Source organism: Triplophysa rosa, linkage group LG5 (genome assembly GCF_024868665.1).
Source record: "Triplophysa rosa linkage group LG5, Trosa_1v2, whole genome shotgun sequence".
Lineage (NCBI taxonomy): Eukaryota > Metazoa > Chordata > Actinopteri > Cypriniformes > Nemacheilidae > Triplophysa > Triplophysa rosa.
Genome location: NC_079894.1, coordinates 7285294 through 7311428, shown reverse-complemented (window position 1 = coordinate 7311428; position 26135 = coordinate 7285294). Strand labels below are relative to the sequence as shown.

At 40.4% G+C, this 26135-nt stretch overlaps 1 protein-coding gene across 1 annotated transcript; it reads left to right on the top strand.

The window, feature by feature from the left end:
* Positions 1 to 1698: 1698 nt before the first annotated feature.
* Positions 1699 to 26135, top strand: LOC130554088 (uncharacterized). The gene is made up of 5 exons (XM_057333520.1): positions 1699 to 1777; positions 18776 to 19128; positions 19937 to 20922; positions 25855 to 25951; positions 26070 to 26135. The coding sequence occupies exons 2-5, from the start codon at positions 18805 to 18807 to the stop codon at positions 26133 to 26135; spliced, it is 1473 nt and encodes a 490-aa protein (XP_057189503.1). The 5' UTR covers positions 1699 to 1777; positions 18776 to 18804.

Sequence of the window (26135 nt, the reverse complement as noted above, 5' to 3'; positions counted from 1 at the left end):
TCTTTATTGATAGACAGCTGTATACAGGCACTCTATTTATGATATTACAAGTAAAACTTACTTAAAGGTGTCATGAATTGGGCTTGTTTATTGTTTTATACTGTTGTATGAGGTCTACTTATGACGTTAGCGTTGTTTTTACATTCAAAAACATCAAAATCAATAAGTAATAGGCTATTATCTACCTGGGTTTTGAGGCCGACTGTGTTTAATGATATCCGTACCTGTCAGCATTTGAGACCCGTGATCACGAACCGGACAGAAGATGTTACGAGAGTTTCCATGATAAATAAACTGGGTACCAGATTTACCCATATTCAGTGTCTTTTTTATGAAGAAATATTTACTTCCTGGTGAATGTTTGCTAGTTTGAAACATTTATTTTCAGATCGAACTGATCTAGTTAGGGGACTTCTTTCGACTTTATCTCACTGATCTGGTCACAGAGGTTCCTAATCTAAATGCACACTCAACCAGCTGTTGTCTAGTATTCTTAACTAAAAAAAATCCAAATTGCTGTTCTCTCTGTGATTAAGAGGTAGTGAGTATTGATTAATTTAACTATGTTGGAAAAGCGCTGCAACATAAAATGTGAAGAAAGTGAAGGGCCTTAATGGGATAGTTCACCCAAAAATGAAACTTTTGTAATCATTTACTCAACATCAGATTGTTCCAAAGCTGTATACATTTCTTTGTTCTGCTTAACACAAAGGAAGATATTTGGAAGAATGTCAGTAACCAAAGAGATCTTATCCCCCATTTACTCCCATAGTATTTATTTTCCCTACTATGGCAGTAAATGGGGCATGAGATCTGTTTGGTCCACAGGTATATCATGTGTGTTAACTTTCCAGCATAGACCTCTTTAGTTGGCACTGTGTCTGCTGCAGGAGAAAGAAGTGTCCCGCTGATAAGGTGGAGATAAAGTCACTGTAAACACTAAGCCAGTCGCCTCCAAGGGAGAATGTGACAGGAGAAAGCCGGTGGATCAGGAGAGGTGTACACACAAATAAAGCCTTGATACAAATAAAGCCTCTCTTCACCGAAAATGAACCTGCTGTAATAGTGGCCAGGGTAATAAAGAAAAAGATAAAGAAGTCTAGAGCACAGAGAAGGTTTAAAAAATAAGGTTTAGTTAGACATCATCCTGGACCATAGTTAAATTGTTATGGCATAAGCAGGGCAGGGCGTAATAAAAGCCCTTAGGTCATTAAGATTGTGTGTTTTAATGTGCCACATATAGTATGTGGCTCGAGGAGTATATGGAACAAACCAACAAGCCAAGCATTAGGTTACAACACTCGAAAAAACACAACCCAAGGCTATTTTTTCCATTACACTATTGTGGTAGCATATGAACAGTTGAATTATGGAAGGTTGCGCGCACAGTCCGCCACCGGGGTCATTTACAATGGATACCCTGACCTCCTAAACCTTCGCTGTGTTTGTATGAAGTCAGAGAGATGGACCTCAGCATGTGCTGGGTGAGTAATGACCGGGTTGCCGGTGTCCCTTAAACAGAGAACCCCACGCGAGAGGTTTTGAACCCTCCCAGACGGCACCTGTGGACAATGGCAGGCTCTCAGTATGAATAGCCATATTGTCTGCAAGCTGTAAAGCGCTCTGAGTGTGCACGTGGGAGGTGTACTGCCAATTATAGCTTTTGTGTATGAGCTAAATGCATCGATTCCGTTAGCAGTGGATAAAACACACCGCCGCATCCTGATCGCTTTGTTTTTGGCTGTTGAGACTGGATTGTATTACACGCTGTGCATCAGTAAGTGCTTTCAACTTACTGTAGTGCATATTCTCACTTCCGTCATCATTTCATACTAGTAATGTGAGAGGAGACAATAGCTGTGTCTGAACTCGCCACCTATCTCGTATATAGTGCACTTTATCAGGCGTCCGCCATTTTGTAGTGTTGTCCGAATTCTGAGTGTACAACTCATTCCCTACATTTGTTCACTATTTTTACCCACAATGCATTCTGATTTTAATTTTATATCCGATGTACACTAGTTCACTCATATTCAGTGATGGGAATAACGGCATTATAAATAAACTGCGTTAGTTTTTTCAGTAACTTACAACGCCGTTACCGTTACTAACAAGAAAATGCAGCGAACTATAATTGAGCTCACTTAAAGTGATACTTCACCCAAAAATGAAAATTCTGTCATATTTACTCACCTTGAGTTGTTCCAAATGTGTATAATTTTCTTTATTATGATGAGAAAGCTTTCCTGGGGCTCAGTGGTTAGAGCATGGCGCTAGCAAAGACAAGGTCATGGGTTCGATCCCAGGGGATTACACATAGTTAGAAACAAATATATAATACAATGCAATGTAAGTCACTTTCGATAAAAGCGTCTGCCAAATGCGTAAATGTAAAGATATTTGGAATAATGCTTATAACCAAACAGATCTCAACCCCCATTGACTAGGAAAAAATACTTATCATTTGTTTTTGTTCTGTTGAACACAAATGAAGACATTTTGAAGAATGTAGGACAGTAAACAGTTCTGGGGCACTTTTGACTACCATTGTTTTTTTCCTACTATGGGAGTCAAAGGGGGTTGAGATCTGTTTGGTTATAAGAATTATTCCAAATATATTTCTCTGTGTTCATCAGAATGTAACCGGGCCCAGTAGGGGACCAATGTAACCAACTACGCCACCGGGGACAAAAAGCCCACGGAAATTATTATTAAGTGTTCTTGTTAAGATATTATAAAAATATTTCTTTAATTTAAGAATACTTCATTAAAAAGAGACACTCCTCATAGGACTGCGTAATCACACCTTTAAAACTCGTACCAACCAGACCAAACCTATTAAGCTATAAACTGCAGGAGGAACCAGACCTGGGAGGAGAAAAGGACAAGAGCACAGGTCACTGGGCCTGTCATGGCTCTGCTTCATTTAGTCATGTTTTTCTTGGTCCTGTAGCAGAGCCATGACAAAGACTTTGGTTATGTGTGGAGAGAAACATATTATTGTCCTTTTGACAATAATATGCGTTCTCTCCAGTGTCTCGTCATTGGCCCCGCTCCTCTCGTTTCCTTGTGATCTTTCCCTGAGTGTTTGATTACCCACACCTGCCCCATGTCGTTATCCCTCGTTTGTGTTTCCTATATATACCCTCTTGTTTCTTTGTCTTGTGTTGGTGGATTACATGTGGATGTTCGTGTACCTGTACCTGTACCTGTACCTGTGATGTCATGTTGTATGCCAAACCTGTCCAAATTGATGTTCCTTGTTCCCACCGTGAGTCATTGTTGGTCTTGTTTATGTTAGTTTAAGTCAAGTGTTTTATAGTCTAGTTAATAGTCCTTGGTTCCTGTGTTTTCCTGATATTATTTATTCCCATTGTCTTTGTCAGTGTTTTTCCCCATCAAGGGAGTTTTTGTTTTGTGTTTATATTTAAAATAAAATACCCCTGTTAACCCCTTACCTGCCATTGCCTGCACTTGGGTTCTTCCACCTCGTTTCCTGACAGGGCCTCAGACCAGCATTTAAGCACACACCACTACACAACACTTCAAAGGGTGTGAGTGCAGAAAATCATACAAGCCACAATACACACACTAGTTGCATGCAGTGAAGACCACCTCATGCCACCACACAGTGAAGACGGGAGGAGACCCAGCAGACCCCCAAGGACAGAGAACCTCACACAGGCTGGTCCCTGCAACAAAACCAAAAATATTTAAAAAAAATAATACTTTGGGTAATACACTGGGTACTGGTTGGTATTAAATGGTGGTTGGCATACTTAACTCAGGGGTTGATTTAACAGAACAAAATCAAGCACACAAATACAAAAAAATTAATGAATTAACCAAAAATAAACATAAACAAAACAGCAGGGCTTAAACAGAAAGGCCAGGCATGAACAGTGAAAGTCCATCACTATACATCTCCAAGGACAAATCTGTCAACAAAGAAAAAAACAAATATAGTAACCCCCTTGAACATAATAATAAATTTGTAATTTATATAACATATCATCTAATTAAACATAAAATCAAAATACTAATACACCCTTATCGCCATGCAATTTGGTCTTATTATACTCAGTCAGTCGCCAACCATAAGAGTTTAGTACTCTTATAAAATAATGCATACTTCCATACCTGTGCAAAGATCTCAAATAGAAATTGTAGACAAACTCAGGGTTATATTCTCCAATGCTATTCTGTTAAACGCAGCGTTCTTAGCCCCGCATCTACCGCACATCCACACCACATATACTCCCGAACTTAAAATAAGAAAAACATAGTTCCTTTTATAACACACATAATCTATTACCATTCTTATAATAGCACCTCCCACACACGCACACACACACACCTGTAGTAATCAACGTGAATCTAAACCTTAAGCATGATACTCCTCACCATCTTAAGGCAAAACAACATGTAGCTCCAACCTTAACTTCACTGGCCACATGTGTGCACACGGCTTTGATTCCCGGTTTTAGATTCCTATCATTGATGAAACAAAAGAAATCAATCAAATACAAAGAACGACGCCACCATTCTCTCAACACAAACAATGCTGCACTCATACCTCACTATGGCGCTTCGGGGTTCTGACACCGGATGCAAAGAGGACAGGTCACACCCACAATCCTACGTTGGGCTATTTATAGCATCCGATAACTATATGCTCCCCCTAAGCACTTTTACCGCTCACACGGTCACAACTCACCCCCCTCTTCTGTGTCGATGTCTCATCGACAAAATAGAACATACCTAACCAGCTAAACCCAAGGCCTAAAAACCATTGCTTCCCTGTTCTGACAAGGGAGAGTTACAGCTACCACCGCACTAATCCACACAACCCGAGGCAGATGGTTGGGGGTTTGAATGCAGTCCTGCAGTCTCTCGAGTTGACCTCCGAAGGGGATGTTCTCCAAAATCTGGTGTCTCCCTACTGGTAGCCAACAACTCACTGGTCACTTGGTTCTGAGCTGGAGATTCTTCGCCATTACACTGCAATCTGTCCCCTGCTGGTTCTACGCAAACAAGAGGGAGGGGATAAGAGGCAGGTGTTGTAGCAGGAACTGTACTTGACTGTGGGATGCGAACCCAATACTTATCATCATCATCTTCCACTTCCATACCACTGCCTGATTGAGAGCTGCTGCAGCATTTCTGATCATGCCTCTCTTTCCTGAACCTGGCTGCAATTCAAATAATTTCCCGAGCACCCTCGAAAGCAACCTGCAAGTGCTCTTGATACTCCTCAATCCAATCCATTAAGGTTCCTGTTGCTGGCTCTATAACTCTTCCAAGCAAAAAATCAATTGGGAGATTGGGTTCTTGACCAAACATTAAAAGATGAGGACACTCACCCGTTGTTTGATGTACAGTAGTATTATAAGAGAACAACAACAGGGGCAAATAATTAGGCTAGTCAGCTTTTGCTGACTTGGGGAGCGTACAAAGGAGACCATGTAATGTCCGATTAAATCGTTCACATTGTCCGTTGCCCTGAGGATGATAGCGTGTAGTATGAGTCTTCTTTATCCCAGACAAGTCACACAACTGTTGTATCAAGGCCCCTTCAAAACTCCACCCCTGGTCAGAACGTATACGAGCTGAAACTCCAAACCGGCAAAACCACTCTTTCACCAGGACGTCGGCTACCGTAGAGGCCCTTAGATCACAAGTTGGAACCGCCTGTGTGAATTTAGAGAAAACAAAAGTCATCACTAAAACGTGTTCTTTCCCATCTCTTGAGCGCTCCAAAAGGGTAAAGTCAATTGCCAAAATTTGATTTGGTCCTAGAGCAATCAGATGCCCCATTGGAGCCTATACAACTGGGTTTGCTGGCTTAGCCAAGGTGCAACGTTCACACTGTTCGCACCACTTCTTAATTGCTTTATACACACTAGGCCAATAACACCTTGAACGCACTAGCTCTGTCGTTCTCTCAACGCCCTGATGACCGTGCCCCTGGTGCAACTTCTGCAACACATCTCTTTGTAACATTTGTGTGTTGGGGGGTGGGACACATAACTGATTTTTATTGGTGGGTGTATATGAGTGTGGTGGGAGATAACAGCAAATCTGATGATGATTGGCTTAGGTAAAGTCAATTTTTAGCTTTTGCCAACCAGAGGCAGAGTAGGGCGTGTTTTCATTCACACACAAACACAGTCGCACAGAGTACACCAAATACCTAGGAGTCAGAGAGCGATGGCAGGAGCACCAAGTTCAAATGTAGCTTTCGCAACCTGGATATATAAGCACTACTTTCCACTCGTTATGGTTAAGCACAAGGAATGTGTATGTAACGCGCAACTTGTTCCCAGGAAGAAAGAGGCTCCACATCGGTGGCAAGTAATTCTATGAAGCACCTCACATCGTCACATGCCGCAACAAAATGAGTAGCTGAGACTTTGTCAATATGTATGGAATGAGGCACAGAAGCAGGGAGGAGTGCTGCTGCGGGTAACACAAAACTATAACATTTCCAAAGCGAAAAAACTATCATCGCGCTGCGCTGTCAAAAAATAACTGCGAGTAATTAAATATTCCATCTCCTATAATTCAATCTAAAGTATGCACGAACTAACATTCCACTATCATACTGGAAAACAGTCAAAACAATAAGAGCACTTCTTGTTATTAAATTATTTACTTTTGTAAGAAACTACGGAAAATAAATAGTACAGTACAGTATGTGTAGCACTTGTGAAGTTGGTAAATGTCTTTCGAAGCATCATTTATTTTTAGACTTATTTGTTGACCAGTTGTGGTCTGTGCAATAAACAGTAAAAGTTCTGAACTATTCTATTGTGTTTTACTGTTCCAGTATAGTAATGATAATAATTACAATAATAATATATTGATATATAAAATTGTCACGGTCCTGCCTTCTTGTTTCTGAATTTCTAGTCGTGTGGCAGGATCGGGACAGAGTCCTTAAGTTTTATGTGAGAAAGCCATGAGTTGTTTATGTTTTTACATCTCATGTGCTTTCTCGTGTCTTGTCATTGGCCCCGCCCCTCTCATTTCCAGTATTGCTTCCCTGCCGTGTCTAATTTTTCCCACCTGCCCTCGTCAATTATCCTTCGTTTGTCTTCCCTTTATAATGCCCTCATGTTTCATTGTCCTGTGCGCGTTGGTAGTGTTTCCGTGCAATGTTTCGAACTATCAGAGGCTCCATGATGAGATTTACTTCTGCATTCCATTCTTCCTATGGAGGTCTACGTGAGTGTCGAAACTCTCATATTCAATGGCTCTGGGTGGAGCTTTAGGTTTGAAGTGCGTTAAACGGTGAGCATAAACTGCATCTTTAGATTTACATATTTTGCAGCTCACATCATTTAATCAGATGAGTTTCACAAAGAAGAAATTTGCACTGAGCAATTTTGGCGAATGCAATCTGTCAGAAGTTAGTCGCCAAGCTTGAGTTGCATTTTAAAGGGAAAGTTTAACCAAAAATAAGAAAAATCTGTTATTTACTCACACACCCATGTGATTTTCTTTCACGAGTAAAATGCAAAATTAGCCTGTTAGAAGCATGCCCAAATTGCTCTTTGCAACACAAAGCTATTTTTGGTCCCCCACTTTGTGAACTGAAAAACAGCTTGAAAGCCTTCTCTTTTGTTCCCTGCAAATCGTCTGAGTTTGGAGAGACATGAGGGTGAGATAATATATACAGTATATATATATATATATTTTTATGTAAACTAATCCTATAACAAAGACTTTACATGTTTGGAAGTACCTTACATAGGGTTCCAGACTAAATTTTTTTACTAGAAGCACTGTAGCCCCTGACTGAAATTTTTAGGAGTGCAAGCAAAACATTTCAGGGTACACCTTAAAGCCACAATATGGAATATTTGGACCAGATGGCGCACTTTCGAAACAACAAAGGCGAAGCTAAATGACGTTATGTAGGAGAGTGGAATCATGGGACATGTCGTTTTCACCATCCAGAGGCGTATGGAGATCGCCCATCATGTTCACGGACGAGGTAATGAATTAATTTTATTTTATGTCATCGTAATGAATTAGCTTGCAAGAAACGTGGAATGTAATGATACGTTAGCCCGAGACTGATATTGGACTTTTTTCGATTGATTTGGTATCGTAATGCAACACAGTTTTACCTGTTAAAACAGACATACAGTCGTCGTTTAAAAAGTAAATTTGAACGAACCCATTTACAAGTAACGTTATTGGCAGTGGTGGTTCTACATTGAATTACACCCTGGGCGAGACCCCCTTCGAGCGCCCCCCCCCAAAAAAAAAATACCACAAAATTCTGCACAAACAGTTATATTTTATTATAACAACATAAGTGAAAATAAAATTACATGAAATTATATGTATAGGCAAAAACAATGGGATTTTTTTTCAATCACCAATAACTTTTTGGGTTTCAGGATTTTTTTAACCAAAATTTGTATAAAGATGATTCTCAACTATGTTATGAAAGATATAATGCATTGAATTGATACACCATTTTACTTTATGCAATATGTGGGTAAAATGGCCATAAATTAATATTCCCATTCAATGCAATGTATCTATACACGGTATCTAATTTGCATATTAATGTGCTCTTGGGGCAACATTTAATGAAAAAATAAATGTAATAATTGGAGTAATAATTGGCAACATTTTAATAATAATATATAATATTTCATAGGAATACTGATGTATAATTTATTTCCATATTCACTTGTTGTGTCTCCCAAAATGCCTGATAAACATGATTTAAGTCCTGATGTCCTCTACAGTGGACATGTATGAAATCAATACCCTGTTCTGTAACAGAAATAAATTTTTTGCTTTGAAACCCCATAACGTTTTGACATAACGTCTGAGATGTTGGTTTATGAAATACAATTTGAAAAGTAGTCCGATTTAAATTATAATTACACAGATTTGAAAATTCCGTTGGCTAATTACAGGGCCTAACGTTAACCCAACTGATGAAAATAAATAATAACTGAACTTCTAACAGTTTTGTTGCAAAGCACAAAATTATGGTGAAATTAGATCTCGTGTTTGTTGAGTTAAAACCGAATTATTGTTGTATAAGCATAGCAAGCATCATAGCAAAAAGGCTAACAAACTTAAGAGTTATACCCACCAATTAACACCAGCCCTTCATACATATCATGGATACCGTAATAATCATACAGAGAGAACATACTTGCATACCTTTATCTTTTGCTCGTTACTCTTCTTTTCTTTTTTTTTCTAAATTGGGCACCTGATGGCTTTGACCTTTTCCTGTCCATCTCTGTGTTTATTTGGCACTCGACAATCAACAGATTTCCCATCCCCCCAACACAACCAGAAGTCAAGACTAAACCAATAGAGTGTTTTAACGACGCGTCATCAATCCGGAAGTCGGCCATGTTGGAGGCATTGAAAGTAAGCACTGCCATTGAACCTAATGGAAATCGCAGATTTTGCTGGAGAAAAAAATATTCTTATTTAGAAATAACTGTGAAAATAAAGCTCTTTAATGCAAGTCGATCACACCCCAGAATCGCTATAGCCATGTGCTATAACATCACGTGCAGAATAATTAATTATTTTCTACTCTGAACTTCACTCACGAGTCAGCAGTATTGATTGATGACACGTCGTGAAAACACTCTAATGGTGACCACATAATCGTTTTGTATTACCTATTTTTATTAGCCATTTCAGACAGCTTCTGTGCACGGCACCTTCTCAGCAAGCAGGGGCGCCAATTTGCCAATTCCCCACACAGTGAAATGATAGATAATAAAAAACCGCTTCGCGGTGGTGGCGCAGAGGATTTTTATTTTTTTAACTGCTCGTGCCGCCCCCCATGTGTCATGAAAAAATGCCGCCCCAGGCGGCTGCCCGCTTCGCCGTGCCTAAAACCGCAACTGGTTATTGGCTACATATTTTTGTGCAACATAAACTGTATTTCATAGAGTAACTACATTCATAACTATTCAAATAATCTATGCATGAGTATTTCGTGTACGATTAAAAAAAAAAGTGCTTACCTGTCTATTAAAACACATGCAAGAGCAGAGTCTCTGTCAAGTCCAAGTTGGTCGCGAAGCTCTCTCCATTTAGAAAACGCCACCCCGATATTAATCCTTGTTTTATTTCTTTGTTTGTCCATAAGCCTGCTTGTCCTACATTTACACTCTTTTGGGTTTCCTTTACTCGCCAAAGCCTAATCGTGATCCATAACAGAACAACAGATGCTGCGTCCCAGATGCTGTAACCACTTCTGCATTTGCGTGTTGCCATAGTTTCTACAACCGGAAACTGAGGGTAGTGCGGAACACCGGATATTAAGTCACTGATATGCAACAAATACAAGGGAGACAAGGGGCCATTATTTTAAATAGGAATTTCTCTGGATTTGCACATTCTTGGGAACATTTGGGATAATGTAAGTACACAACTGCATGAAATATATCACACTGTGCAAGTGATTTTTGGATATTTCATGACAAAATTCTTCCATATTGTGGCTTTAAATCAGCCTGCAATGCAATTATTAAATTATTTCCCCAAAATTATTGTATTACTGATACTGACAAATAATGTACTTAATGACTGCAGATTTGGTTCTGCATATTTAAAAGAGACAGAGTCTACAGAGAAGCTTTGTTATTGATTGGCGCTATATAGATAGACTGTAATCTGAATTCATTTGAACCAACAGAAATTGTGTTTGTCAAAAAGTATTTAATTGTTAACAGTGTTACCCATTAAAGCAAAATGAAAGGTCTCGTGTTGTTACGTTCTTATAATGATTTTATTGTGTATTAAGGACACTTTTCCTCATGTTCACACAACACATGTAAATATAACGTCAAATAAAACTTAACAAGAGCATTCGCTTGTCATTTGTTCTTGCTGTGAATGGATTTGAAATGATCCAGAGCTGTCTCAAGTAATCAACAGATAAATGACGTTTCCTGAACTCCTCCGCGGTTAGTTTCGTTTTAAACGTCTCATATATCAAACATCAGTGACATGTGAGTGACCCGCGCAGTTGACTATCACACACAGCCTGCACTGGAGGCGAGTCGCGTTCTACTCGTCTTTACATGAAATAACAACTAGAAGAAATACCAAATTTGCAGTACTAAAAAATGCTTGTGCTGTCTCGAAAACTGGTCGCAAAATGCAACCATTTAGTCGCAGTCTGGAGCCCTGATACAGTACCATAAAGAAATGCTAAATAACGTAGCATTTTGTTCAAAAATAAATGAAGATGGAGATGGCATGGAGAGTAAAATACGATCTATAATCATAATCACTCTCGGCAGGTATCCCGTAACTCGTCTGGATAAATGCTGAGTACTGCCCCCTTGTATACCACTTGTCTATTTGGAGTGTTTGAACATACCCGAGTACGTTTTTGCCCGCTTATTGGAGAAGAGGACAGGGAGGTGTCCAGCAGTGTGCGTCGGTTGTAGCTGTGATAACGGGTAGAAAGACAAGAGCTGCCAGCTGTGTCTCCATCTGCTTGCAGCTGGCATCAAACTGAGACTAAGTTTTGAAGCACTTTATAGAAGCTTGTGTGAATTCGGAGTTGAAAAAAGATCCTTTAATTAGCAGGAACAAAAACACAAATTCTTTGAAATGATTAAAGCTTAGCTAGTACAATGGAGTTGCATTACATCTAGTGTGAGATAATGTAGACCCCCAGGTTTGTTTACTGACCATGTGATGTACAAACCGTTCTCATCATTTGCTCTTCATCTGATATGAACTGTATTGATTCTAGATGTTCTGTTGTTCTGATTCAAAGTGTGTCCATATTTTTTCTACGTATATCTCTACTCAGAGACTGCCAAATTATTATTTTTTCATTATTTCTATTATATTATTTCACTATTTCAGCATTATTCTGTGGCTCAAAAAATCTATTCATTTATTAAAGTTTAAAGGGTTGTTTTTATCCTGAAAAAAATTATTAGCATCAAAGCAGAAAAACAAAACATGGCCACGTTAAGACTTTTATTACAAATTTACTTTTGAATACGAATCTCAAAAACGCTGCTTTATATTTTAGCTGGGGTATTAAAGATTATTTAAAGTTGTTAATTAAAGGATGTTGTTAATTGTCATGATTTACTCACCCTCATGTCACTCCAAATCCATAATAATTTCTCTCCACTGACAGTCCAAGATACCACTTTAAACCGTAAAAGTTGAGGAGATTGTAAAGCTATTTTATATTAACTAAGCAGATTAGTCAATATTTTTCTACAAAATTCCCAAGTTTTGAAATGAACAAACCATGCTCTTATATAGTACAACGTTTTTTTTTTCCATATTGTGGTCCCAAAACTGTTACTATCATACTTCAGAATATATTTTAGTGGGTTACGTCACTTCTTGACCCACCCATTAATACTGGTCAATGAGAAAAAGGTTTAGTTTATGAGCACCACGTAAACGATAGCTACCTAGTGGCCTAGACAAAAATTTCATAGACGATGTATTGAAATCAGTGTAATACATTATAGACATCACTAATAACACATTTACATATGCTAAAAACATACACATTTAATAAAATCTAACTTGCCTTCCAATCAGGTCACGATCCATGCCACTCCAATGCAAGATGGCGAAAAGAATGTTACTTTTTTGCCGCTGAACTATCATAGACTTGAAATGTGCAGTACCGCCAGCTACCATCTGGAGTATGGATTGGCTTTATTTCCGCTTAAATTTTTTGCAAAAAAAACTCATACAGTTTAACTAATTGAATCTGGCTTGTTGTGCAGCTAGTAATATTTAAACCATATACTGTACATACTATTTATTTGAATAAATCTAATAGTTTTCAAAATTAACAGATTTTTATTGATTCTAAGCAATCTGACTACATACATTTTGAAAAAATGATTATTTAAATAAAATCAAAAGGATACAAATACTTAATTACAAACTCTGCCATGATTCATTTTTTTTTGAGTGTTCCGTTAATCAAGTCTGTCACAACATCATACGAAGAAAAATATATCCAGAGGTCACAACTCAAAGATTTTACGGCTATGTGCAGAAGAGAAATATAACGGTATTAGCTTATGAATTTTGATCTGGTGGTCATAGTTTTCTCGACATTAATTCAAGGATATCTACTACTGAGCACATTCAACATGAAAGAAGCCTTTGCTATACATTTCACCACAGAGGACTGAATATAAATAGCCTTAAGATTTCTTCATTGTCAGAAGTTTGTGTTTGTGTCAAGACTAATATAATGCATGTAACTCTTCCCAGAATCATTTTATCAGTATCAAGGCTCTAGTTTAATGCATCATTTGCATTTGATCAATGCTACACAAGCAATGTACTGTAGAGCAGTGGTTCTCAAACCATTTCATTGTAATGACCTCTTTGTTTAGGGTGCATCGCGTTGCGGCCCTCCAAATAAAGAATTATAATCTTAAACTTAGAATTTTAATTAAGCCAAAAACATTTCAGTTATGCAATGCTGGAACATCAGTTCATTTGGTTGGTGGGCTTATTTTTCTGATGTTTGATTGCATAAAATGTATGATAAATATCTATATTTCATAAAATGCCACAAGATCTGTGCCTCCCCCGTCCCCCCCAAACAACCCCCTCCCCCCCCACCCCTGGGGGCAACGGCCCTAACTTGAGAACCCCAACTGCTATGTAGAGGATGTCTGAGACAATCAGGTGCCATTAGGTTATTGGACTTGTGTGATTCAAAGCAAATTAATTTACACTAAGAACTTGGGTGCAGCCTGTTTACTATATATACTTCATCGTCGTGAAACGGGGAATTAGAAAGAAGGTAATCATTGACATAGAGAGCAAGCTGCTGGCAATCTACTCTAGGGGGTCTCAACTGATTAAAAAAAAAAAAAACTTTAAAAAGCACTCACAGTGTTCCAAACAGAAAGGCAAAAAGAAGTCCAGAACATCCTTATTTATAGGAAGGCAATGAAAAGGGGGGCAATGACATTTCACTGAGTGGACCACTTTTGTAGATGATTAACATATCCGTCAGATCAAAATGTTTCCATTAACAGGAAGAATTTCAGCCGTTACTGTATCAAATGCACATCGGGTGGCCTTTCAAGAGGCAGTTGTTCCATCCTGGTGTGCGGACTGCGTAGACCATCTTGAAGCTCGGCATGAAAAATGATAAACTCCTTGCGTACATTTGCATTCACATTTTAATCCCTCTCTCTGTGATCTTTTATGTACAACAGAGTGACGGATGGTATCAAAGAACATTACAGATGATATACTGCTAAAACTGGAAATTAAGGTTTCCTGAGGCAACGCTGACTGACTTTCAGACAGATTTGGAGATGTAAATCTGTAAATTTGGATTGAACAAACTTGATGCAATACAAAGCACATTAAGGGCAAAGTCTTTTGTGTAGTTGTTCTTGGAATTATTGCTTGCAAATAAAGAAATTGTTAAATAGAATGGGCCATGTATGTTGAGGACCATTCGCCCAACTAAAATTCAATACAGAAAGAAAGCAGTGGGTGGAAACAAGGCCGGATTAACCATATGGGCAACTGGGCAATTGCCCAGGGGCCCACAACCTCTAAAGGGCCCAGGGCGGTGACGCCAATCAACGTGCACTGAGCCGGTCGCGTGACGGCAAGCGCCGCTACACAACACAACTCAAAAAATGCAAACATGGAGAAGCTAAGTGGGAGCGCTAAACGGAAATTAAAAAAAGTAGAAGGATATCAGGAACGCAGAAAATTTAAAATATATACCGAAAATAGGGAATTTCTTCACGCTAGTAAACGTTAGCAACTGTTCTGCTAAGGCAGCATCCGGCAACAGCTCAGCTAGCCAGGACATTTCTTCACTGCCGGCGCTAGCTAATGTTAACAGCCCCGAGAGCGAAGAGCCCCCGGCAGCATCTTCAACCGACGGCCCGGATTCTGCTGCGAGTGCGACCGTTGAGGGAAGCGGTGATGGGTCTCGAGTCTCACCGCCACTTATCCGACAGATCTGGATGGTTCCTTGTCAGACGAATTTATTCAGTTCAAGCACTTTGTGCAGAATGAGACTTCACCTGTACAGCTGCTGTAAGCTCTTGAGAGACATGAGAGACATGGACTTAAGACAACGTTTCCAAATGTTTATTTGTTGCACTAAGACTGTTTTTAACCTTGCCTGTGTCTAACTGCGAGGGTGAGAGGTCGTTTTCTGTTTTGAAACGAGTTAAAAATGAGCTGAGGACCACAATGTCACAGACACGGCTCTCTGCACTTTCTCTCCTGGCCATCGAAGATGAACTTGTTAGTGCCCTTGATTTTGAAGATATTGTACACCAGTTTGCACATTCAAAGTCCAGAAAAATGCCAGTGTAAGATGTGTTTGCCATTTGAAATCAAGCATTTCCAATTTAAACATGCTCTTCCCCATTATTTAGAATTAAAATTGTGTATTTTACCAGATTATTTAGCTTTTCTTTTTGTCTTGTCTAATTGAGAGAAATTGACAGATTTCCAAATGTTTATCTTGCACTAAAATGTTTAACCCTTACCTGTCTTGTTGAACTGTGATGTGACGGGTTGTTTTCTGTTTTAAAATGAGTTTAGGAGCAGATGATACTGCATTTTATTTATTTTTTCCTTGTGGTGGCTCAATGGAAATGCTGTAAATTGTTTATTGTTGTTGAGAGAAAACAGCAGATTTCAAAGTGTTTATTTTGCACTATAACTTGATTGTCCTGTTGAATTCTGAGGTGACAGGGTGATTTCTGTTTAAAATGAGCTGAGGACCAAAATGCTACTTGATTCTAGGAGGTTATGGATTTTTGTTTGTGTCTTGTCTGTGGACTTATTCTGTGATGGCTCTATCAATTCAATACATTTGTGTTGGGAGTAGGTGTTGTTAAATAAATATTGGATGCTTTGAAAGTGGTTGCTTATTTATTTTTTTGTGAAAATGGAGGACACTTCCTTCACTCTCTATGTAGTGGGTCAATTTTGCCAGATTATACTGATGCCGATGCGTTTTGTTTTCATAACATCATGAGTGAGTGGCCTTGACAAGAGAACATAGTGGTGCATTTGTAGTTCTATGAGCATTTGCACATCTGTACATCAAAATGCACTTGATGACAGTTAATTATTGAAATATTGAGTATATTTACTGTATTACTGTAATTTATTCTGTATTTTGCCAGATTATGGTGATCCTGGGGTCGTGATGATGGGGTCCTTGAATATTGTTGCCCAGGGTACAGTGAAGTGTTAATCTGGCCCTGGGTGGAAATGCTCGCTTACTGCGAATCTAGACACTAACCTCTGCTGAACATTATCGGCCATACCCTAATTAACGACTATCCGTCAAACTCCAGCATTAATCTCAGATATATCCTGGATGAAAAGCAATCTGTAGCAATATGAGATGTGAATCCTGTACTCACTTTTTTGAAATTCTAAATCTGAAAGTGAGACGGGCAGATTCAGGCAAGCAGCTACAAGAAGCACAATCAAGTTGTTATTACGTTTAATGGAGTTTTCGAGTGGTTTCACAACTTCGATTTTGAGAGTCGCTAAAGTGATTTAAGCAATCAGAAACTGTAGACTGGGTCAAGTCATTTTACTGATGATTGTTGCAGTAAAAATACAGCTTAATTTTGCGGATTGGACCACTCAGCATCTGGGTTTATTTGAATGACTACGAACAACGACCTTGTCCTCCACCAGCCAATTGAAGTTAAAAATAGAAAAAATGGAAAAGTCATGACCTTATTGACTTGATCTAAACACTTCCCTCATCAATTGGAAAACTGACACCATAATGAGTAAAATAAGGTCTGTGATTAGTTTTACTTAAGAATTCCAAGTTTTTCTCTTCAACGTAAATGCTGTGTTGTTTTTATATTTTCTAAAGACAGAGGACTACTGCTGCAAAGGATGTGAGTTTAAAAAGTGTGCGACCACACAGGGCCTCGTGCCTCTACAGAGCCTCGAGCCTGGCCGGTAGTGGTGGGTCTGACGAGCCGGCTCCTTTAAGAACCGACTTCAATTTTTGTCTTTTTGAATTAGCACAAGAAAGAATACTTTCTTTCATAAGAAAGTATACTGTATAACATAAGAATAGAAGATATCTTCGCCTTGAAAACTCAATTTCAAGAAGGAATTAAATTTTGTTTTGATGTGTGTGCCTCTGACTAAATTCTCCCATTGCTCCCGTGGTGCGCGCACATACACACAACGCAACAGTTAGTGCATGGAGTGGCTTTTAATATGACTGGTCAGAAAACAACAAAAAAGTATTTGCATGCGTTTTAATAACAAACAGCATAGTTTTTCTTAATGCCAGTCTGCGCTAGATACGACTGTATTCTGCTGTTTTGCATATTGGTAATTCTATTTATATAAAGGTTTGTTATTTGGTATTGTTTGTTTTAAACGATTTGAATAAAACCAGGTTAGTTGTAGTTAGTGCGCTATAAAAATTCCAATTACATTGGAACAATTACAGTATCTGTCAATCAGATGGGTGTGAAAGTTGCATTCGTATAGCAACAGACTCACTGTGTGTTTTCTTTAAGAACCATCATATATCATCACCTTGCCACAGTGTAGCAATCATGTTTTGTCGGATTTATTAACTGTAGTTATATAGTAAATTTGTGGTTACTGTGCTTTGCTACAAATACTATAGGTAAACAGTTTAAACTGGTTACTATAGTACAAATATGGTTGATGATTTATTTGAATTTTATTAAGATATCATCAGATCACAAGTTAACACATGCACATTTCTTAAAATGTGCACACAGGAATTGATAAGAGGAATTTTAATTTTATATCAAGCCTATCCAAAAACCTTCCAATTCCAGAATTCCCAGCCCTATAGACGTAGGTGTAATAGGTAACTAAACTAAAAAATAACTAAAAATAGTTTTTCATTTTTGTTGTTTCAATGTAGATTTTTTAGTTTACTCAACTTGCAGTTTATGCATCTGTTCATTCAACATGGATAATGATAACATGTTCAAAATTACATAAATGGCGAAATCACACCACATCCATACGGCTCTATTAACAATTTAACAGCTTAATGTTTTTTAAACAGTTCCTATACATTCTTACCCATATAAGGACACATACTGAGGTGTTTTGCATCATAGTTGTTTCAAAACAGAACTGTTTTGACCAAGAATCAGCAAGAACATGACAGAATCATGCCACAGCTTTACAGCACTGACTCTATAATTGAATTCCTTAGTGGATCTAGTGAATCTTACAGTACATACACAGTGAGATCCAGCTCAAACAAACAGATTTAGTTATGCAATTGTTCATGGGTATGAAATTACATTTGGGCAAGAAACCAACCCATTAATGTTATGGTGTTTGGACACACACAAGCTCAGAAGACAATGTGTAACTAAGAGTTTTGAGTTATGTTTCATTCAAGTAGCAATATTATCTTGAATTACTGGGGTCCCAAAAAATTAAAGATGCAAGAAATCTGTATTTGCTATCGGTTTAATTTTATTGCTGTCTAGGTAAAACATTAAAGTCAGAGTAAAGTGACATTTAAACAGTGTTGTAATGTAACGAAGTACAAATACTTCGTTACTGTACTTAAGTAGAATTTTCACATATCTGTACTTTACTTCGTTATTTATATTTCTGACAACTTTCACTTTTACTCCACTACATTTCCTAAATAAAATGTGTACTTTTACTCCGATACATTTCTCCTAACCATCTTCGTTACACGTTACTACAAATAAATTTCTTCTGATTTTAGAGTTGCGGACGTAATGCCTGTTTGTTGTCATGTCAACCGCCAAGCACGAAGAAGAAGAAGTCCTGCTTGTCGGGCATGTCACTCACATTATTGATGCCATCATGGAAGCACCTGCTGCAGGCTCTGCTGCTAACGTTACCACTCCGGTAGCAGATGACGAGCATCTCGACTACAGTGGCGAACTTGGTGAACTCGATAATGTTACACACCCGTGGCCGTATTTGCAGGATTTTTTTTCGTACATTGGAGTGAAAAATTCTTCCTACCGGATTAAGTGCCTGTTATGCCTACCGAGAGTCACTGAAATATTGGCATTCAAAAACTCCCCGTCCAACCTGAAGAAGCACATCGAGGTAGGTTAAATTAATTTTCATTCAATAAAGCCACAATGTCAACATTATTTAACATGAATTAGTTTTAGTTATCATAAGCCTGTTCAGATATCTTGCTAACGTGATGGCCAGGCTAACGTGTGCTAGTTAACTTTTCTGATTAGCCAATGTGCAGATATTTAACAACACCAATGATTTTCCCTCCTAAATTCAACACATAATACTGAAATGGTTAATAACAGTTTCTGGTTTAGCCTAAGTGGCGGCCAAATATTTTCTAGGTAAATTAGCGTTACACCGGTGGAGGGATTTTTTTTGACCACATTAGGCTAATTAATGGCAGGTTACAGAGGAGCGTTCAGGATTACTCATGTCTTCAAAAGCACCATGCATTTTGTTGAACTTGAGATTTGCTTTGATTTAATTACCTCAAAACTCAGTTGTTATCTGCTAATGTTAGGCTAATGTTATATATTGTGAATGTAGGCTTACATATTTATCAAATTCAAAGTGCTTTTATTGCCACACAACAAGTTGGTGGAATTTTTTTTTGTAGGTCAACTAGCTAGTAACAGACAGGAGACAAACGACCAGTTAACACAAATACAGTACAGGATACACAACACCAACAACAGCAATGAATCAAAGTCCAAGTTAATAGTGTTAATAACTGGGTGGTAGGGGTGGGCTTCCATGAGTGTTTATAATTCTTGCAATTAGGTAAAGATAATATCAAATAATGGTAATTTGACTGTTATTGTTGAGTAACTTTTAAACCCTGTAGCTTAAGTTGTTTTGCTTATGAAATGTCTTTCTCTCACTGTTTCAGAGAAAGCATGTAGGCCACCTCAAAAAATATGAAGAGCTGACATCAAGAAAGAGAAAAAGGGCTCCTGAGACTCTTCCCACCACCTCCACCATTAGGCAGACCACACTGGTGAACACCAGGACTGTGTCTCAGAGGTCCATTGACAAAGCTATCCTGAAGTATGTGGTCCAAGGGCTCCAGCCATTCCATGTTGTTGAACAACAACCATTTCGAGATTTTGTGAAGGAACTGCAGCCGAATGCAAAAATGATATCACGGCTGACCCTGTGCTCCATGATTGATAATGCCTCTATGGGAATGAAGAAGGCGGTGACTGAGGCCATGAGGGGAGTCGACCATATCGCCACCACTACTGACTGCTGGTCTGCAAGAAGACAGAGCTTTATTGGCATTACTGGCCATTGGATTGACCCCAACAGTCTCAAAAGATGCTCAGCAGCCCTAGCCTGTAAACAACTGAGAGGTTCGCACACATTTGATGTGTTGGCAAGCGCCCTGAATGACATCCACTCCGAGTTTGAAATTCGGGGGAAGATTGTGCGAACAACAACCGACAACAGCTCCAACTTCATAAAAGCATTCCAAGTTTTTGGTGAAGATGAGAACAACAATGCAGTGGGAAGTGATGGTGATCCTGGTAATGCATCTCAACCAGGAGAGGATGAAGAGGATCAAGAGGGGTGTGAAGAAGTGGAGTTTGTTGATGTGTCAGCGCTCCTGAATGAAGATGACGGTTTAGAGTTCCAGCTCCCACAGCACCAGCGCTGTGCTTGTCACCTACTCAACCTAATAGCTACAGTTGATGCTATGAAGGCAACATCCAATGAGGCGTACAAGAAAGTGTACCGTTCAACATTTGGCAAGTGTAATGCACTTCGGAACAAATGTGGAAGATCCACCCTTGCAGCAGAAACTGTTGAAGATGTTTGCTCCTTCCAGCTGCTGCGTCCAAATGCTACAAGGTGGAACTCTAAGGGTTCTAACAGGTACTTTAAGACTTTTACTCAAGTAATATTTTAAAGGGTGACTTTAACTTCTACCAAAGTCATTTTCTGGTAAGATACTTGTACTTTTACTCAAGTATCGCTTTCAAGTACTTTATACAACACTGCATTTAAATATGTGTTCCGAGTTTGTCACACAACAGAAAAGTGTGTTATTAACCACCCAGCCAAATTTGAATGGAGAAAAAAACATCCAAGTAAATAAAATAAGTTATCAAAATCTTGGAAAAACAAGCAGAACTCTCTGCTCTCAAACGCTGGAGGCGTGTCCGCTGTTGGTGCTGAAGCCACGCCAACTCGAATCGCTCAACCTGAGTCCCCAGCCCAGTAGGCTATATATGAATTATGTGAATACGTTTTATGTGAGGTTTTGAATTCAAACATGCGCGATATTCATCAATAGATGAATCACGAGCAGGTTAAAAGGTATATTTGCCGTGCTGTCCGGGGAGAGGGTTCCGAGCCCGGCAGTTTCTTCTGAACTCGGAATACTCTCCCCATGTCCGGGGAGATGGCTCCGGGCCCGGTATTAGCCCGAACCCAGAGCGCGTTGTAGTTACAAATAGCAGCCGGCAATGAATGTTCAAAGATAGCATTTGTGCACAGAGGCAGCTTAGAGAGACAGGCTTCATAGGCAACGTAAAGGAAGTCTATTTGAATTATAAACAGAGAGAGTCTTTGCTATAACCAATCACATATTTAAAAACTACAATACTAATTTCTCGCTAGAAATGCAATCAAAATTTATTGAGAGTGAAAATTACATTTATACAAAACTATGCACCAACGTGCGTTTCGGTCGCCATTTTATTTTTTCGAGCTTGAGCCTTCTCAACCAATCATGTTCCTCGCATGTTGTTATAGAAACGACAGGTCTCCGTCATTGGTTAGCTGTGAAAAGGTGCTTGACAGGAAGTTTTTCAGAAAACTTGAACTTCAACCTCAAAAGACGCTCTGAACTGCAGAAAAAGATAAGTACTTTTTTTGAAAACACGGTTTACTCCATAGGATTATCATTTAAAACAGACGCTAGCAGCTTCAAAAAAGAAGTCAAGTGTGAACACAGACAGCTTTTGCCTCGTTTCCACTGAGTGGTACGGTTCGGTACGGTTCACTACAGAACGAAATTTTCTCCGTTTCCACTGTGAATAGTACCAAAATAGCAAACCGTACCATACCACTTTTTGGGGACCCTTTCGTAAGGGTACCTAACACAGTAGTCCCAATAGTACCGGAACCTAATGGGTGGAGCTAGTCTCACTGCAGACCGCTGATTGGTTTACAGAGAATCGGCACTTGTGCGTGCTACAAGGGGAACGACAACACAAGAAGCACCATTTTTGAAAACACAAAGCCGAGACAAGAATACAAGAACAAGGATCTGAAGCAAGAACAGGATCTGCTGTATGTCCTCCATTGTTGTTGTTTACGGATTGCTCCGTCGCGCAAGAATGGTTTCCCGTACCGTGTCGCGTCGTATCGTATCATATCGTATTGCATCGTACTGTACTGAACTGCACTGAACCGTACCGCTCAGTGGAAACGAGGCATAAGTCTATTTGTAGTGGTTAGAGCATGGCGCTGGCAACGCCAAGGTCACGGGTTCAATCCCAGGAATTTCTCATACTCAAAAAAACAAATATATAGTGCAATGCAATGTAAGTCGCTTTGGATAAAAGCATCTGCCAAATGCATAAATGTAAATAAGGTAGATGCTGGGATTGCTGATAGCGAACCAGCCGGGTGGATTTTCTGCTCGTCTCGAAATTTGTTAATTAAACATTATTCACTGAAGCACGTCGCGATAACGCGCAGTGATCCTCCTTCTGTTCACGTCTACCATTTTCTTGTTATTTGGCGTGAGATTTGTTTAGTTGGGCAGAGTGAGAGCCTGAAAGCGTGTGCCAAAAGCTAACAACCCTGAGCTTGTGATTGACACCTGATGCTAGGTGCTCTAGTGATAGGGGAGGGGTAGGGATGTTCATATTAATCGTTTAACCGTTAACCGATTTCGTTATGACAATTCAGATAATAAATAATAGATTTTCATGTTTTCTGCATGACAACGAAAAATGTGCTAATACATACTGTCACGACTGGTGGTGAAAGAAGAACCCAAGCGCAGGCAATGGCAGTGAAGGGGTTAACAGATATATTTATTTTACAAAAACACAAACAAAAACACCCACAATGGGGAAAACGAAACTGATATATATATATACACACAAAACAAAAGACTTCCCACGTAGGGGCAAAAAGTAAAATCAAAGAGAAGCAAAAACCTAACTCAGAAACTCGACACAACGTCTTAAAATAAAACAAGGCAGGACAACTAAAGCAAAAACACAAAACTCACAGTTCACGAACAAGGCATACAACAGGAACATGAGCGTATACACAACGCACGCCACATACATAAACGTAATACAAGAGCACAGGACAAAGAAACAAGAGGGTATATATAGGGAAGACAAACGAGGGATAATTACATGGGGCAGGTGTGGGACATTAAACACTCAGGGAAAGATAACGAGGAAACGAGATGGCGGGAACAGAGACGAGACACTGGAAAAACACATGAGAGGTAAAAACATAAACATCTCATGGCCTTCCCACATAAAACCCAAGGACTCTGCCCCGATCCACCACACGACTAGAATTTCATAAACAAGACGGTGGGACCGTGACAGAGCCCCCCCTTAATGAACACCTCCAGGTGTTCACCAAGGGGTGACTAACAAGACCTGACAGACTGGACCAAAGACAAAAACCAGACAAACATGGTGAACAAGACAAGGGGCAGATATGACAACAAGACCACAGGACTGGGGGGGACAACAAAAACAACAAACATGGGAGGGGGGGTGGGGCAAAACAAGGGCCCATAGGGGGCAGTCCATGGGGGTGGGAATAGTCCAGTCCCCGGCTGCGCTCGAGGCGCTGAGTCCTGGAGGACTTAGGAGGGTCCGGGGGGACAGTCTTTGACCCTGGGAGTCTGACCTGGACGAGTGGCGCTGGACAACAAGACCACAGGACTGGGGTGGGACAACAAAAACAACAAACATGGGAGGGGGGGTGGGGCAAAACAAGGGCCCATAGGGGGCAGTCCATGGGGGTGGGGAATAGTCCCAGTCCCCGGCTGCGCTCGAGGGCGCTGAGTCCTGGAGGACTTAGGAGGAGTCCTGGGGGGAACAGTCTTTGACCCTGGGAGTCTCCCAGGGACCGGCTGGAAGGCCGGCTGGACAGGGCTTGACGCCGGCTGGAAGGCCGGCTGGACAGGGCTTGACGCCGGCTGGATGGCCGGCTGGAAGGCCGGCTGGAAGGCCGGCTGGGACGCCGGCTGGATGACCGGCTGGGACGCCGGCTGGATGACCGGCTGGGACGCCGGCTGGATGACCGGCTGGAGGGCCGGCTGGGACGCCGGCTGGATGGCCGGCTGGATGGCCGGCTGGACGCCGGCTGGATCACCGGACTGGACGCCGGCTGGATCACCGGACTGGACGCCGGCTGGATCACCGGACTGGACACATGACTGGACAAAAGACTGGACACAAGACTAGACACAGGACCGGACACAAGACTAGACACAGGATCGGACACAAGACTAGACACAAGACTGGACACCGGCTGCACCGGACTGGATGCCGGCTGGACCACCGGCCTGGGTGGTGCCCCCCTCCTCGGCTTCTTCTTCTTCGACACATACTTGTTAACTTACATCAACACGTGAAAGACGTCGGCGCATGAAGCCACACGTGCCAACAGACATTTCGCTGAGGAAGCAAAATGAAGTGAGCGAAAAGAAGTAATGTGTGGGAGCATTTCGACAGAAAAGGCGACGAGGTAACTTGCAAAATATGCTCTGCGGTATTAAAATACAGCAGTGGTACAAGCACCATGCAATATCACTTGCGAAGCCAACATCCACAAGCATCGTGTGATGACAGAGAACAAACGTTGCCGTCCATGTTATCAGGGAGAAAATGCGATGCGCGGCGATCTGAGGAGATTACAAAGAGAATCTGTTCGATGGTAGTAAAAGACATTTTGCCCATCAGTGTCATATGTGGTGAAGGATTTCAGGAGCTACTTGGGTATATTGAGCCCAATTACGGGATCCCATCAAGATTTACCATTACCCGCAGAATTGAAGCCTTGTACGAGGAGAGGAAAAAAACGCTTAAATCACGACTCGAAAGCACAAAGTTCGTGGCCCTTACGACTGACTGCTGGACGGCACTCACAACAGAGAGCTATATAAAAGTAACGTGTTGCTACATTGATGATGACTGGCAATTTAATTCAGCCGTCCTACTAACGCAGAGCATGCCAAGCAGACACACAGCTGAGAACCTCGCAGCTAAACTTATTGATTCTGTGGAGACTTGGGGCCTCAATGGGGAAGTGTCTGCATGTGTTCACGACAATGCACGCAACATCGTGGCTGCAAACTCTCCAGGACGGGTGAACTGGGACTCGGTTCCCTGTTTTGCTCACACACTACAGCTCGCTGTAAATGATGGTTTCAAAGTGTTTGTGCATCGCGTTATTGTAGCAGCTGGGCGGCTTGTCAGGCACTTTAACCACAGCACCCCTGCATGCAAGGCACTGGAAGCTAAACAAGATCAAATGCAACTTCCGAAACACCAGCTCATTCAGTCGTGTAAAACAAGATGGAACTCGGTATGTGACATGTTCGGAAGACTTCTTGAACAAAGGTGGGCTGTTACAGCTGTTCTTTCTGACCGAACGGTAACAAAGCTGCAAGATGCCAGAACCCTTGAGATACGAGACGAATACTGGCAGATAATGACGGAAATTACGCCAGTGTTGGAAACTTTGAAATGTGCAACCACCATCATGTCAACAGAAAAGAATTGTGTCGATTTCCAACATTTACCCCATAACCTTTAGCCTCCTGAACACACACCTGATGAGAGCTGAGGATGACGGACACAGAGTAACAGAGTTCAAGGCAAAGGTTCGGCAGTCCTTAAGTGACCGCATGGAGGTAGTTATTATTCTATATAACTTGTTATTATTATTATTATTATTGTTGTTGTTGATGTTATTATTAATATTAAAATTATTATTATGCATTACTAAATTACATTAATTGTTCACCACAGGTTGACGCTGATGAGTTGGTGGCCAAACCTGCGCTGATCGCCTCTTTCCTGGATCCTCGCCATTAA